The sequence below is a fragment of the Camelus dromedarius genome, chromosome 1 (assembly GCF_036321535.1).
Source record: "Camelus dromedarius isolate mCamDro1 chromosome 1, mCamDro1.pat, whole genome shotgun sequence".
Taxonomy (NCBI): Eukaryota; Metazoa; Chordata; class Mammalia; order Artiodactyla; family Camelidae; genus Camelus; species Camelus dromedarius.
In genome coordinates, this window is record NC_087436.1 from 120,524,351 (window position 1) to 120,540,634 (window position 16,284).

General features: G+C 59.9%; 1 protein-coding gene across 4 annotated transcripts in view; it reads right to left on the reverse strand.

Annotated features, from left to right (window-relative positions):
- The window catches only part of ACOX3 (acyl-CoA oxidase 3, pristanoyl), a 42,804-nt gene that overhangs the window by 9,503 nt on the left and 17,017 nt on the right, over positions 1 to 16,284 (reverse strand). For all 4 annotated transcript variants that reach the window (XM_064488505.1, XM_064488490.1, XM_031438234.2 and 1 more), the window contains 7 exons: positions 12,643 to 12,739; positions 11,588 to 11,770; positions 9,876 to 9,998; positions 8,330 to 8,450; positions 6,190 to 6,312; positions 5,861 to 5,974; positions 1,133 to 1,248 (listed from right to left, as the gene is read on the reverse strand). In XM_064488505.1, the coding sequence (XP_064344575.1) occupies positions 1,133 to 1,248; positions 5,861 to 5,974; positions 6,190 to 6,312; positions 8,330 to 8,450; positions 9,876 to 9,998; positions 11,588 to 11,770; positions 12,643 to 12,739 (877 nt within the window). The remainder of the gene's footprint in view (positions 1 to 1,132; positions 1,249 to 5,860; positions 5,975 to 6,189; positions 6,313 to 8,329; positions 8,451 to 9,875; positions 9,999 to 11,587; positions 11,771 to 12,642; positions 12,740 to 16,284) is intronic.

Genomic DNA, 16,284 nt, shown 5'->3' on the forward strand with positions numbered 1-16,284 from the left:
TGAATTCTTTCTCAACCGACAGCGCCACACCCCGGGCCATCGTGAGACCGGGAGTGCAGGTGTGAGCGGACGGCTCAGACGGCTGCGGTGGCCCTCTGGATGCTCTGTGGGGTTTGGACATGGCGGGAATGGGCGTCCTCTGTGTCCTCCATCGCTCCAGGGTCTTGGGGGGCATCTCCACTTCCATCTCCAGGTCGACACCCCGACATGCAGAGAACGGAGCGACGCGGGACAAGCTGACCCACAGCCGCCCGTGTCCGAGTGACTGAGCCTGTGTGGCCCAGCCCACCTGGAAGGGCGGTGCTCACACCCCCTACTCTGGGTCCCTAGACTGAACTGGAGGCTCACTGCCCTTGCTGTCTGCTAGTTCACTCCTTTGACGACACAGGTGTGGTCTTGGTTTAGGTGCCCTCCGAAGGGGCCTTTCTAATCCAGACCCCTCCTTGTCTGCTCCTCCCTCCCCGGGGCAGGCGCGCCCAGCAAGTCCCTGGGTGCCTGCTCTGCATCTTCTGCTGAGGGGCCCAGGAGCCGGGGCCTTCAGAGGCCACGGGCGGATGTGGCCCCAGGCTCTCCGGGACAGCTCCATCACAGTGTGACCCGGAGCAGATACCAACAAGAGAGGGTACCGCATTTAGAAGCTTCCCGGGCTACGTTCACCTCCGGCCTCCCAGAAAACACCTGTCACTGCAGATGCACCGGGCTATAGACCACAGCAGAACCAGGTGCCACCTAACGAGGGCCGGGACCCCGGACACGAGAGGCAGCCCTGTCCCAGTGTGAGAACCAGCGCGGCCCTTGGACCGATTCCACTCAGGCATCTGGGGGAGGGGGATGACGACTTTGAGAAACCAAATGCGGAGCACTGGCGTGCCCTCACGTGAGTCGACGAGCCACCGCCCTGCTGGTGGGAGGGATCTTGGCTCCCGTCCCAGCTCCACCGTGTGCCTCAGGCCTCCACAGCCCATGGACACTGTCGGGCACCTTAGTATGATGCCCACAGTCTCTTCCATGTCTGGCAAGGGAGGTGCAAAGAGGTCAGGCCAGGTGCCCGAGGTGCATCTCACTGAGGACACAACAGTACAAGAATTAGGAACAAATCACAGAAAGAGCAACTTGTAACACAAACGAATACCTGACAGTTGTTTCTTGCTTCAAAGTCGCTGCTCCCAGACTGCTTCTCTCGATTTAACTTCTGGTAACTCTCCTGGAGCAGATAGCAAACCAGCCACTCGTACGCTGCCAGGGCGGCTTCAAACGAGAAACAGGGAAGAGTGACCGCGGGGCCCCGACCTTTCCAAGTACTTAGTCCTCGTGGAAGCGAGCAGGGTGGGGCCCATTTACAGACGGGGAGGCTGAGGCCCAGGGAGGGCAGCTGCGCTCGGCCGCAGCGGGCGGTGGCCGGGCCGGGACCAGCACGGCTGAGGGTGTTTCCTGGCTCTGCCATGAGGCCGGCCCGAGTTCTACACGGTTCTAGCAACCATGGAGTCCGAGGCGTGATGACCGCCTCATTTATATAAGATGGCTATGCGGTCTGGATGAAACGCGGAGTCGCACGGATGGCAGGACAACTTCCCAGCAGATGGTGGGCAGGTGGTGAGAGGAAGGCGCACTCCAGCCACCTGACCGGGGACCTCACCGCTGCGGTGGGCGGCTCTCCCAAGACCTTGCCACTCGCCCGTCCCTCCCGGGGCTCTGCTGAGCAGAGGAGGGAGGCTGCGGAGCAGGGTGCGCCGTGACAGGGATGCAGGGGGGACGGGCTGGAAAGGGCTGGATGGAGACCCCCGTCCTCCTCTCCTGGCCACGGTGCTGTGCCTGCATCTGTGGGGCCCTGCTCCTTGTCCCGTCACCGCCGGAGACCCTGCCCAGCAGTGTGGTCACCACCCCTTCCGTTGAGCACATGGGGCACAGGGAGGCGCCCGGGCCCATGGTGAGCCAGCAAGGGTCTGACCTGCCTGTGTGGCCCGAGGTCCACACTTTCACTGCTGACCCAGGCAGAGGGCGCAGTGCTGGGGCGTCCAGGCCCCAGGGGACCTGGGAGTTCCTTCAAGTCACTCAGCCCGTTCCCTGGGAAGAAGGTGCATGGTATTTGCTGGGTCCTGCTGCAGACCCCTGCCCGTTTCACACTTTGTATTTGCAAATCCTCACAGCGCAGCTGAGAATCCCATTAAAGAGCACATGAACCACCTCTCAGGGCTGAGGAAACGCAGGCTCAGAGGCAGCAAACAGCCTGCCCAGGCTCACACAGCTGTTCTGAGGGAGCCCCATGCGGCAGGTGGGGAGGCGAGCTGGGATGCGGTCCCCCTCTCAGAGGTCTGCCAGGTGTGCTGGCTTGAATGTGGCCCCCCCCGAAAGACACATCCACGTGTCTCCCCGCACCTGCAAACGTGCCTTTACGTAGGAAAAGGGTCTTCGCAGATGGAATGACATTACAACGTGAGGTCACCCTGGACCATGGTGGCCCTAAATCCAGTGAGTGTCCTTGTACGAGACAGAAGAGAAGATGGAGACACAGAAGGGAGGCCATGCGAAGGCGGAGGCAGAGACCGGGTGATGTGGCCACGAGACCAGGAACGCCCGCGGCCACCAGGGGCTCCACAGACGAGGAAGGACCCTCCCTGGAGCCCCTGGAGGGAGTGCAGCCGGGGGCTCACTTCGCCTGCGGGCTTCTGTCCACAACGTGACTCAGTTCCTGCTGTTCTCGGCACCCAGTTTGTGCACAGGGCGCAGACGCCGCGGCAGCCCCGGGGCACTCCAGAGCCGCCCTTCAGGACGTCCCTGCAAACGCAGGCAGACACTGGGGCCAGCACTGGTGCTGGGGGGCCCATTTTGACACCTGCGTACCCGGGGCAGAGGCCCGACCACCCTACGACGCACCAACCATGCTGTCCGGGCCACACCCAAACGCTGCCCTGGCAGGTGACGGCCTGTAGCGTCACCCACTGTGCCTGGCGTCGGTGACCAGCTCACAGTCTGTGCTCCAAGAGAGAAGCCAGCTTCACGCCTTGGTTGTTTGAACATTTTTCTTTGGAAACTCCACTTTCAGCTCTCAAGTTTTTACTAAGTGCGTCACTCTGCTCCGACGTGTTCACACGGCAGGGCTGAGCCCCTAGCGAACACACGAAGGTACCAGCGGGGCTGGTGTGTGGACCACTTGGAGAAGTCACCTGGACGTGAGGGGTCCGCGGGGACAGAACCGAGTGGGGGAGGCCAGGGGAGCCGGCACAGCCGGGCAGGAACGCTCTCGCTTGGGGGGTGGCGAACGGCCCAGGACAAACACTGCTTCAACTTCAGTCCTCAAGTCCCTCCCAGCTCCTGGGTCAGAAGTGGCCTCTGAGGTGCTGCACCACGGGGTCCCTTGGGGCTCCCCCGGTGCCCCTCTGCACCCCTTAATGGCCGATCAGCATCTGGCCCAGGGCCCACAGCTGACCCACAGCCTGGGCGTGCCACCCACACCACGGGCCCCTCTGAACACAGGGTGCTACGCAACCCCACTGCCCTGCATCTTTCCTTTGGCCAGAGAAGCAAAAGCTCCAATTGTTTAGTATTTTCGAGAGTGAGCTAACTCAAGGAAAGAGAAAGGCCTTATGATATTAAGTGACACGCAGGTCCCCGGTGTTCGGGGCCACTTGTTAAACCCATCCTCAGTGCACACACATCCTCAGTGCGAGGATCAGAGGAGCCGAGGACCCGTGCCTGCCCCTCCCTCCCCAGATACACATCTGAATCCCCAGAGGAAAACCTCCTGACGTCCAAACAGGCCGCGTCCAGTGCTGGGAAGGGCCTGAGTCTCCCATCCTCCAGAGCCCGAGTGTCGTACGTCATCTAGGTCATTTTTGCCCCAGACCCAGCTGAGACAGGCCAGCCCGAGGTCTGGGATTTGATGATCACGTGCCTGGGGCCGAGGGGCTGGCCACGTGCCGCGGGCTCCCTCCTCCGCGTGGGGAGTAACAGCCGTGTTTGATGCCAGGCCCCTGGTGCCAAATGAGTTTTACTTGCGTCCTCTCCTCCAGAAAATGTTTTCGCTTTGTTGGCTCTTGCAAAATTAGAGCGCTCACAGGAAAAACAGATGACGCTGTCCTGGCGTTCTTCCTGACGCCGGCCCACAGTGCAGCTGCGGCTCTAATCGTGTCGGGGAGAGGGCGGGGGCCAGGCAGGGGCCAGGCGGGGGCCAGGCAGGGGCCGGGCGGGCACGGCGGCCTTGTCACAGCGCTGGCAGACCACTTGTTTACTGTCTCATTTTACAACGGGTGATGGTTTTAGGGGAGAAAATCCCGGTTGGGTTGACGTTAGGATGGTTGCGTCACTCCCTGGTGCTTCCTGCACGACACTTAGGGGGCTGTGTGACCAGCAGGAAGGGACCTCCAAGCGGTCCCTGCTTCCTCTTAGCACTTTAAGAAGTGAGATAAAAAAGGCTGCTGATTGTCAGAATTGTCACACAGTGCGGGGAGGGAAATGGAGCTGTTACTAGCAGGTATGCTGCTGGCTGGGGCTGCAGATGGAGGACGGCGGGGAGGCCGGCCCAGCCTGGGTTCTGTGCTCACTCCGGCCGCTGACATGGATTCAGGGGGATGGAGGGGGACTGGACCACGGCCTCCCTTCTGGAAGCTGTGAGCAGCAGTGCAGCCCTGCAGGGCCACCGGGAGATATGTGCCCAGCGCCCGCAGCTTCTCGGATGTGTCATGTGCTCTCTGTCCTCCGAGTAAGGGAGGGGGCGGCTCCTTCACCCACAGGATCTAGGCCCCCCAGGCCCCCAGGGGACACGCACACTTGGGTCTCCTGACAGCAAAGCCAGGTGGTCTCTGATAACGGCGTTCAGGGGGATGTACAGCTATTGACAGTAATTTCTGTGATGAAAACTGTAACTTGGGCCATGTTGTAAATGTCAAGGGCCGTTCCTGAGCCCTCGCATGGTGCCAAGTGCCAACCTGAGTGCACTGCGTCCCTCGCTGGTCCCCACAGACACTGCAGAGGTACAGCTGTCATCACCCCGCAGTGCAGACGGGAGCCCGGCGCAGTAGGGTGGGGGCCCTGCCCTATGTCCCAGGTGCACTCGGTCTCCTGGCAGGGGGGCTGCCTTTCCAGCTCCTTGGGTGACCTGCCAGAGGGTCCGCCTCTGCCCGCCTGCTGGGGGCACACGCCTAGGGGTCAGCCCCGGACCACAGAGGAGCCCTGGGTGGCAGAGGGAGGTGTGCTCATGAAACACGCCCACCGGAGTGACGACCTGGCCACAGTCTGCTGCTATTTCTGATAAGGGATCTGACCGGAAAGCGAGTGGGATCTTGTAGGAGGAAAGCTCATCCTTCAGAAGCCTGGGGGGGGGGGGGTCACCAACCCTGTTCTTCCTGTGACGTCTCCCTCGACCACCCATTACCAAGCGTCTGGGGGCCGTAACAGGAGATCCTGAGCTTTGGATGCAGCAGGCTCAGGTCCAGATCTGAGGTGTGCAGAGAACTGAGGAGGAAGCTGGTCAGGGGGGCAGACAGAAGGGAGGCCAGGACCAGAATGAAAAGCCTGGCATGTGCAAAGGCCCAGAGACAGTGTATGGCATGGACCACGAGCGGGACACCCAACCTCCTGTGATGAGAACCCAGGCACAGGAGTGGCGGGTGGGACCAAGGCTGCCTGGCAAGGCGGATCTGGGACCCGGAGGCCTCTTGCTATACCCTGGAGGGGGGTGGACTCCCTTCACTCCAACCCTGGAGTCAGCACTGACTCAGCGCTGGGCACAGGAGCTGCTCCATGGATGAATTATTGAACAAACAAGGGAATAAATCAGTAGATTGCTTCCAGGGCCCTAGTCGGGCACCATGCACCCGGAGGGGCGGAGTGGGGGCAGAGAGACAGGCAGGCGTGTACTTACCTGAGGAGTCCCAGCAGTCCTCAGGGCTGGGGCCTGTGAACCTCCGGCCAAGGATGTCGGGATAGGATTCCAGAAAGTCCACAGTCTTCAGAGGGCTCTCAACGCGAGGGCCACCTAGGAGCACAGCCAGTGACTCTGGGGAGAGCCAGGACCCCTCCCCCAGCCATCACGCGGGGGCTGGCCCCTCCCCATCTGACCACACGTCTCCTTCCTGTAAACACAGGGGCCATCCTGACTGCAGGGCTGACGGGGCGGCCGGGGCCGTGGGGCGGGCTGTGTGTGGCTGGGGCCGCCCGCCCGCTGCGCCGCCCCCCAGCAGCCGGCCTCACCTGGGCCGCGGCGCTCTAGCAGGCTGAGCAGGTAGTTGCTGGTCTGCTGCAGCAGCACGTTGTTGTCTCCCTCGTATGTGCAGTTGGGGTCGTTGTCGTTCCTGAGCTCGCCCAGACGGTTCACTGCAAGGAGCCGCCGCGCCCTTGTCACTGCCAGGGCACGTGGCCCCGCCCCGCCCCCCACCGGCGGGGCGCCCGCTCATCGTCTCAGCCCAGGTGCTCCCCCTGTAGGGCGTACCCGTGACCACGTGGCACGGTCGCCGCTGGGAAGGGAAGGGGGCGGCTCCCAGGGCCGCGCTCAGCGACACCACCGTCCTCACTGCTGCCACGGCCTCACAGGCTGCCCGGCAGAGCTCCCCGAGTGGGGCCCTGCCAGACCCGGACCGTTTCAGAGGTGCTGACTCCCTGCGAGGGGGACGGCCTTCTTTCTCCCACGATTAAAGGAAACCTTTTTACACAAGAGATTTCAAATACCTGAAGACAAGTCTCATTGTTCTTTTGTTTTCTCTCCTGCCCCTTGAATAACCCAGTTCCTCTTCAGACTTTATAAGCCATGCTACCCAGACCCCCACGTCCTGGGTCTTCACCCTCTAATGGAGAATGTTCTCCAAAAGTGGTGGGGAAGCCAGCAGGGAATCGGATGGGACCCTCACTTCCCACACTCACATACTGCTGTGAGCAGAGCCCGAGGGGGTGTAAGACATTCTGCAGAGACACAAGGCTGTGGTCACCTGTGACACCCTGATCGCTTTCCCCTGACTCGCTGCCGCATCCCCATTCAGTAGGCCACTGAGAGCAACCTCTGGGAAATAACTTTCGATTGATGTTTAAACCTAGATAAAGGGCTTTACATTCATCCCTGCTGAGCTCGGCCTCAATGGCTAAGCCGAGCGTCTGTAAGTGTGATGACACTTGCTTTAGTCATTCGTGTTGTCTGCCGGGCTGCATGATTCAAGTGCCTCATTCTGAACTATTTATAGCATCTCTGTGAGCCCTAACAACAAACAAAACCTACTAAGAGCACTGCGCAGAGGACGAAACACATAAATGAATAAGTGACTTCTGCCGCGCTGCGGTTACCCGCCCGTGAGTAACAGAGAGAGGCGGGGCGTGGAGGAGCCGAGAGGCCACCCTGTCCGCCGCCCCCACGCGAGGGGTGACTGGGACACATCCTCGCCAGAAGCGCAAGATTATCTACAGAGCTGCATCGGAACGCTCAAACGCAGCAAGCGCCTAAAAGGCTTCTGTGGAAACTGTCAATAAGGTTCCTGCCAATTCTGTGACTTGGAAGGTGTGCGTGGCCTTCTTTGAGTAACCAGACTTTACCAACCAGTTATTTAAGATGAGCACGCAGGAAGTCTGGCGGGAAGGCTGCAAATAATGATGACATTAATAATAACACTAACAGTAATAATAAAAGTAACGGGGCACATGCTACGTGCTCGACACTGCTAACACCTGGTGTGCATTAATTCACTCACTCACTGCAGGCACCTGTGCTGTGCACACCCCCCCGTCACAGATAGGGCTGAGGCACAGAGAGGCTGGCAGCTGCCCCGGGGTCACACAGCTAGTGAGCAGCAGGGCCAGGATCTGGTCCCGGGGGGGCGGCTGCCCAATCTCTTAACCACCTACCAGCTGCCCACACGCTGCCAAGGCCAATAAAAGCTCTCTTTTTCTAAGTTTAAGAATTTTTCATCAGAACAAAACTCGATGCCAGGTTACTGCCAAGTCGTTAAACTAAAAGTTTCAGTTCAAATGAACAGATGGGCTCCTTTCTGTTCCGGTTTTCAGCGGCCCCTTTGCACAGCTTCTCCAAGCCCAGTCACGGTCTGCGGATTCTGACCGAGGAGCATCAGGCATCAGAGTGGAGAGACCTGATGAAGGCAGGGGTCGGCTCACTTGTTCGGAAAGGGCCAGACAGTAAACGTGGGAGGCTCTGTCTCAACCACTCAACTCTGTGTCGGAGTGGGAACACCGCCAGGGGAAATGTGTACGCACTGGGCATGGCCAAGGTGCCAATAAAACCTTATGCACAAAACGGGCTCTGGCCCACAGCCTGTAGTCTGCTGACCCCGGGTCATGAGTCCCATGGCAAGGGTAAGGAGAGAAAGCTGCCCCACGTGTCTCCAAAACCTACCGGCCAGATAGCCGTGTCCGCCACACGCCTCCCGGCATTCCTGAATTCCCCGCTGGGCAGTCCACGAGGCCAGGGACTTGCCAGCCGATGCCAAGGCATGGATCTCACGTCCGAGCTCTGCCTTGGGGGAGGGAAGCCAACAGAACAGTGAAAAGAGGCCCCGACACCAGAGGTCGGGGTCAGGTCCACCCAAGCATCAGAGGCCTTCGTCCCCTCCAGGCTAATCCGAGACACTCGGCAACGACAAAAGAAAGAAACCCAATTTTAGCTTAAAAGAAATAGGATTCATCTAAGAATGGACACACGTAATTTCACAGCAATGAAATTAAAGGACCAAGCTCGGCCCGGCAGGCGTGCCCCGGGGGGTAAGGCTGGTCATAGAAGAACCTGTTCTGACTCAGCTCACAGTGTGACCCCAAGTGCCGGGCGTCTTTGCTGAGACCAGGAAGGAACGCGGCGGTTGGGGGGCGGTGCCGGGACGCTGGCCCCCGAGGACCGCAGTCCAGGTCACCCACTGCCCTATCTGCAGGGGGCCTGCCCAGACTCCCCTCCTGACACGTCTGGTAAATATTCTTTTGCTTTGACTCGATGTTTAATAAAAAGGGTTACGAGAGAAACGCACACGTGCCTGCTAACACGATCCACCTCAGCAGTGTTTACAGCTTCCAACGAGGGCTCCTTTAACCTGTGCCTGGGTTAAACCTCTGAGCTTCAGAAAGAACAGGGCACGGTTAACTACACTTCACAACATTACTAACAGAAGGATTCCAATGTCAGCTGGCCAAAGCTTCAATGACTCGCGCTCGGGGAACACGCATAGCCGTGTTCCTGATGGAAAGGTCCTCGCGGACCAGCAAGCCGGCCTGACTTGCTCCGCAGCGCACCCTGCTGGCCTCCCAGCGCCCCCCCCCCCCCACCTCCCGACGCCTGCATGTTTATGCTGAGTTTTCCAAGATGCGCTGATCTGACACAGGCTTTTCAGGGTGCGGCACACCCTCATCTGCAGCATTTCTCATCAGTTTTCAAACGCGTTTATTGTGATTCACACTTCACTTCTGCCCAGGAGGCAGCACGAGGCGGCCGCGGAAAATCAAAACGTGAACCGTCCACACAGAAATGAGCCAAGGACTCCTTTTCACGTCGGGGCTGATCCCAGGGGATTTGCACGCTCATCTCTGGCACAAAGCCTCGCCTGTCAACTCAAATCTAGTCAGCTGGAGCCCAACCTTTGTAGGGTTGTTTACAAAAGGATCAGAACCATGAAATCTACTGAGGGGCCAGCAATGTGGATTGTGCAAAACCATCAAGTTCTCAAGAGGGGAGCAGCAGCTGAACTCACAGACAGGAACTGGGAGTCGCGTCAGCACATCCTTGAGGAACGGGGATGCGGACACGTGCCCAGCGCGTCCAGATGACGGCCAGGACTCTGAGGGTCTGCGTGGGTGCACACAACGGAAGGAATGCGTCCCTGCGAAGCCACACTGTGGACCCCGGCGACATTTAAACGACGATCAGCACTGTGGAGAAGAGCGGGCGCGGCTCTCACCTGCGTGGCACTCTGGTCGTTCCCCAGGAGGCCGTGCTGAAGCTTCTCCATGTCCAGGAAGAGCGACTTGGAAAAGTGGTCCAAGGCGTAGGTGGCCGCCAGGTACGGGAGTAAGCGCCATTGCTGAAATGAACAAAACCGCTGTCGGCACACCGGCAAAGCCTCCTGAGAACCCGTGCCTCCCGGGGTGGCCGTGCAGGACGGGCGCGCCAGGAGCCCCCGTCCACTGTCCCAGGCAAATGCAGAAGGTCCTGCACATCTCTGGCACCCACCGCCATGAAGCCTGGACCCCAAGGCTCTTCCAACCCAGCCAGTGCTCCCCCCTCACCCCAACGACCCCACTCAAGGCACACCTGTGCCACGTTCAACGCCCTGCTCACCCCCCCACCGCTATGTCACCAATGTGGCCACTGGGCCGGACTAAATGCAGCCTACACGGGACCAAGGAAGCCAGGCTGCTGCACCAAGTGTGAGGCCCACCAGGCAATCCCTGTGCTTCCTGAGCGCCCGAGGACTGAAGCAATCGCCCCAGGCCCGACGGGGGAGCTGAGGCTCATGGAGAGCCGGAGGGAGCACGTCTCTTTCACCAGCGCACACCCACTGCTGTGCGGATGGAGGCTAGGGAGCCGGGAAGGACCCGGGCAACCACCACCGCTGCCGGCACCACCATCCTCTACCGTCTGCTGGACGCGGACATGGCGTCAGCTGCTCCTCACGCACTAACGTATCCAACCCTCACAACCACCCATGAAGAGGTACTACAGCCAGTCCCAATTCACAAATGAGGAAAGTGCAGCACAGAGAGGTTCAGTGCCTTGCCTGAGGGCACACAGCAGGGAGAGGGTGGACCTGGGGCTGGGAGCCCAAGCACGTGGCTCTCAGGGGCTCTCGTAACCCCGGGCCTATGCCTGGTGCCCAGCAGTCAGGTGCGCTGTGACCTCACAAAGGCCACGGGTCAGTGGGATGGTGGGTCCTGGGTGTCGCCCAGGTATGAACCAGGGCTTTTCCTTACTTACTTGTATTAAAAGAAGTGTGAAAAGGACCAAATGCGATTCAGTTAAAGTTCCTGAAGTTTCACTTGAATACACCTTGGCCCAAGACCTGGGCCTGATTTAGCTGCTAATTCTTGACAGGGGTCATCAGGGTGGTCACTCCAAACAGCCTGCTGTGAGGACCAGGTGTGCGGGCGGTGTGTGTGGAAGGGCTGGGGACGCAGAGGCATCACTGTGATAAAATGCATCCCCAACCCCATCCAGGCACCTGGGTGATGCTCAGCCGGGGCTGCAGCTCTGCCATCAAAGGACTAGTGTCCCCTCTGCTAAGGATGTCACCATGAACTGGGCGGGACCCTTGGCGGCTGTGACCTGGGGCTGCGTCTCAGGGATGGGGTGAGGGCATGGGAGCGTGGCCTGGATGTGCAGGGTCTTCCCTGTAAGCGGGGAGAGCGTGCACGCCCATCTCCCGCAGTCTTGCCGGGCGCCAACCCAGGTCCCTGACCGAGGCTGCCTGCACACACCCCTTGTTAACTGAAGACCGTGAATGAAGACCACTGGCACCCCAGATGCTCCACTCCTTCCCCGCAGCTGCCTGCGCTCACCCTGCTAACGGCCTGAGTCAGCTCAGCTCCCGGTAACCGAGCTGCAGCTCCCACAGGAGCAGGTCTCTGCTTGCAGGACAGAAGGAAAGGGAAGCCACACTTGTGAAACCCACACCTGCATCTGATACTCCAGCACCGGTACCTCCTCCTCGCCTGTCGGTCCAAACTGGCGCCTGGTGGCTGAGAACCGCAGTGCTATGGACATGGCCAGCTTTAAGTTGGTGACGGCCATACCCACAATGGAGACCCGGCCTGCGGACAGGCTGCCCAGAGATGCTCCGAAGCGCTGCCTGACGTCCTGCGGGGGAATGCAGATTAATGTTGGATCATCAACGGTCACCTGGGGGACAGGCACGGGGACGGGGGGAGCACTCCTTTACTGGTTCAATACTGCCGGCCCCGCACTGGGCACCCAGACACAGACCCCCGGGCCCAGGCGGGCCGAGCCGCAAGGAGGGCTGGTGTCCTGTGAACTGTTCTGGGATGGTGTGGGTGGCACGGGGGACACACAGTGGCATGGGGACCTGCAGGCTGCCACCTGGGGGTCCTGAAGCCCTGCTCTTTGACCCCACCGAGAACCAGACACAGCTCAGGCTGCAGGCAAGGCGGGGACCAGGGACAGAGTGCCCAGCTGCACCCACGTTTGTTTATGAAATGGGCTCCGTTCCCCACCCCCCTGGAACTCCTCTCTCCCCTCAAACAACCACTCTAAGGGGTGTGATAACCATCTGCTGTTCTCTGTGGTCTTTTAAAATGGGTAATTGCCCAGGTGCACCTATTTTTAATGTGTTATAAATCTCAACATGCTTACTGCACGCCGGGGTGCGGTCAGCCCCAGACACCAGAGACTGCTGTTTGTCACTGTGGCTGTGCACGGCCCAGCAGGCGACCCTTCACCTCAAAGCCCCCGGTGGGAAACAGCACTGGTGGGGGCAGCCTCCCTAACCGTGACCCTGGGGGGCTGGCGGAGGCGTGTGAGGGATTGTCACTGTGCCTGGGGCCCTGGGGGCGGCCGACCCCGATCTGCACCTGCATCTGGACAGGCTCGCAAGGGCCGCCAGCGGCTCCCGTGGCCCGTCCCCTTCTCTGAGCACAGGGGGCCGGGGTCTGGTGGGCGTGGTGGGGACGGCTTCGTCACCCACAAACTGCCCTGCCTGGAAGCACCGCTACCTTAAAGGAGGAGACGTAGGCACCCTCAGGGGTGACGTCGCCCGTGCGGTTCAGCAGGTCCTGGCGAGGAATTCTCACCTTGTGGAACAGGGCAAACCTGTGAGGAGAGACAGCGCTTCCGGTTAAACTGGCCCCTGGGTCGATCTCTCGCTCCTGAAAGCCAGTCAGATAAAAGCCCAGGACGGCTCAGAAGGTAGCAGAACCCACAGAAGCCAAAACCAAACCCAACTGGGACAGAAGACACCGGAAATCAGGACATTGCAAGACACCATTCTACCCAAGAGCGCGCGTTTAACAAGAGAGTGTGTGTGAGTGTGTGTGTGTGTGTGTGTGTGAGTGTGAGTGTGTGTGTGTGTATAACACGGTGTGGCAAAATCAGGTCAAACTGAGGTTTTAAATATCTCCCTCACAAAAGCCTAGGGGACAAGGTTATGCCAGGTAACCGGAGGGGCATAGCTTGTGCCAAAAACCCAAACCACCTCAAAACATCAACAGCCCCCGCAGCACCTTATCTGACCACTAAGCATTGTCAGTGTCACACAGAACATTCTTTCACGACCCACAGGAATAGCTTTGGGAAAATGGCAGCGCCCTGCAGAGAAGGGGGGCAGCTCTCCAGCCCCCTCCCTCCCACGCTGCTCCCACTCTGCTCCAAGCCTGTGCCCGGCACCCGAGTCACCATCCAGAGTCACCGCCTGTCCTGCACGGGGGAGCAGAGGCGTCTCTAAACTTCAGCTTGGAATGTCACGTCCAGCATGAGATCGTTGGACCCCTAGGACCTGTAGGATCTAAACCCAGAGTGATGCGGAGAGCCCTCTGACGGGACCCCTGCCTGCTGCCCCATCAACACCTCACTCCTCGCAGCCCGCGGCTGGGTCAATCTGCTCGTGACCTTCAAGCCGGCCAGGCCCTCTCCTGACCTCCAGGCAGGCAGCCCTCAGAGTGCGGCTACCGCCTCCAGGAAGCCCGCCGTGATTCTCCTCCGCGCCCTGCAGTGAGTACCAGGTGGTCTCACTCTGCAGCGACTGCCCGTCGTCCACGCTGCTCGCTGAGCCACCTGCTTGTTGGTGACAGTTCCCAGGGGTCTTCTCACCCTGTCATAATGGGGCCACATGCCTGGAACCTACTGGACACTTCAGAAGGGTCATGGAATGAAGCAACTGCGGGTGAGACATCATCCTTGGGGCACTGGGGTCACCTCCACCAAACCCCGAGTCCTGGGACAGCCTTGGAGGGTGACAGAGCAGCACCTTCCAGCGCAAGAGTGGAAGGGCAGAGCCCTGGGCTGGACGCAGCCGGTCGGGGGGCCCCTCCCACGTTCCTTCACAAGCGACTAGGATTTCTGCACGAGGCCACTAGGCCCCAGCCGGTGTCCAGGTGAGGAGCCAACGTCTGTGGGTTTCCCTCCTACGTGTGAAATGCAGGCCAGCCACACTCCAGCTCCCAGCAGGCCCCGTCGAGACCCTGAAGGCACTGCCTGGGGTGAGCCGCTGCATCACAGCCTTTCTGGGGCCACTCTGACCGGCCCGGAAGGCCCGTGTTCTGAGGCCCACTTTCCAAGGACGCCTGGCCCCGGCGCCGATGCCCCTGGCGGGGTCCAGCTTGCTACTTGCAAGCCAAGGGACGCTCTTCCAAGTGTGAGCCTGAGAACTCAGAGTGCTCTCTTCGCCCTCCTCTGCCCCCCAGAGGTGACACAAGTCAGTGTGTTTATACTTCAGAGAGGATTTGCTTCAGTTTAACTGAAATCAAGACTTCACATGTTCTGTTTTGAGCACTTCTATGTGGCAGGAGCTGCTCCAGAGACAGTCAAATGGTGGCCAGACTGTGGGCCAGCCTGCAAGCCAGACTCCCAGTGTCCCCAGAAAACATGGGGGTGTGTGCATGTGACGTGGAGAGTGAGCGACACGGTGGGGCTGGTGGGGCTCCCAGACCTCATGCCTGGGCCCCCACCCCACGTCCTCCTTGCTCCTCGAGACCCCGCTGTGGTCGCACCCCACCTGGGGCCCAGGGGGCACTGGACATGCTCCCGCCTCCTGGAAGCTGTGGCTCACTGGCTCTCCTGAGGGGTCCCCACCGTTCTGAAGCTAGAGTTATTTGGTAAAAGTCACCCAAGCAATTTGTCTGCCTCTGATTTCCCACCTCCTTGGGAATTTTCGTCAAGTGACTAAAGCTAACCAACAGATCGTTACCACTTTTTTCAAAATAAACGATCTCGGACAACAGTCACTAAATCACAACACTGCCCCTCGAGCAGCAGGCAGAGTGAGCCCCAGGGTCTCCTGTGTCCCTGAAGCCCCCTGCTGGACATGCACACCAAGGCCGGCGGGGACGAGGGGCCAGGCGGGCAACTCGGGCAACATGGGACCTTCAGAGGCTCAGGGATGGAGCATGGCTGCTTCGACACCCTGTCTGCCCCGTAGGTTGGGTGACCTTGGGTTTGGGGAGCCTTTCTTAGATGGCCTGGGCAGGGGGAGGTGGTCCCCATGCCGCCCCCTGGTGGCACCAAGCTGGCACTTCAGAGTTTCCGAGCCCTGTTCACCACGACGTGCAATGCATGTGTTTAGGGGAGTCTTGGCTACGCTGGTGTGACTGTGGGTGGCTCTGCTCAGCGCTCCTCGGGACCATTGGGTAAGACACAAGCATTCAGTCTCGAGGGACAGAAGCTGAGCTGAGGGAACTAAGTGGGGAGCTTTTCACTGATGTCCCAGGACCGTGTTCAAGAATCTAACTTGTCAAACCAAATACGCAGGGACTGGAGATCTGTGACTGCACCCGACGCCGTCCACTGGACAGCAGTGACCTGTCCACCGATGGAATCACCGTACACGTATTTCTGACCCTGGGACGCAGCTCTAACAGACACCAGTTGTCAGAGTCCAGTGTGAGGCAGGGCGTCCCCCAACCTGCACACGGCCGGGACGCCTCCTCAAAACACCGAGTTGGGCGGCTGCCTTGCTCGGAGGGCTCCGGAGCGTCTCCTGCCCTGAGGACCAAAGGCCACCTGGCCCGCCCCCACAGTGATGGAAGGGAATTGACGGCGGGCTCCAGCCTTCACTCACAGGCTCTTCTCACAAGTCAGCGAGAGAGGCGCTCAGAATCCTAAGACGGGCACCTGTGGGCAGGCTCTGCGTGTGTGTGTTTGGTTTTGCTTTTTAACAACACCCTTCCGCTCTCTCCTCCAGCTACACAGAGTGAAAACTGATGGTTCCCAGCCCTCTCTGGCACAGGCTAGGGCGCGCCTGTTCTAAGGGTCCAAGCAGAGATTTGAGACACTCTCTGGGCCCCCAGCGCCCGGACTCCTTGCAGGGGTGGGGGTAGCAGCTGAGAGGTTTCTCCGCGCTCAGGGTGGCGGAGGACCCCCGGCCCAGCTTCAGCTTCAGAGATCACCTGCCCCCGATTCACCCTCTGAAGACCAGATGAGCAGAGGCTCACTACGTGAGGCAGGACCCTCTGGTCGCTGCTGTGCATGAAGAAGTAGGTACGTAAAAAATCCTGGGACAGTGTGAGCTACATGACTAAGGAACCCCCGGCTTTGCTTTCCCCCTGTTAGTAAGCATCTCGGGGGAGCAGGGAGCCCTCTTGGCCAGGCTTCCCAGGAGACGGAGTGTGAGTCCCACTGCACGGGTGAGGAAGCACCGACAG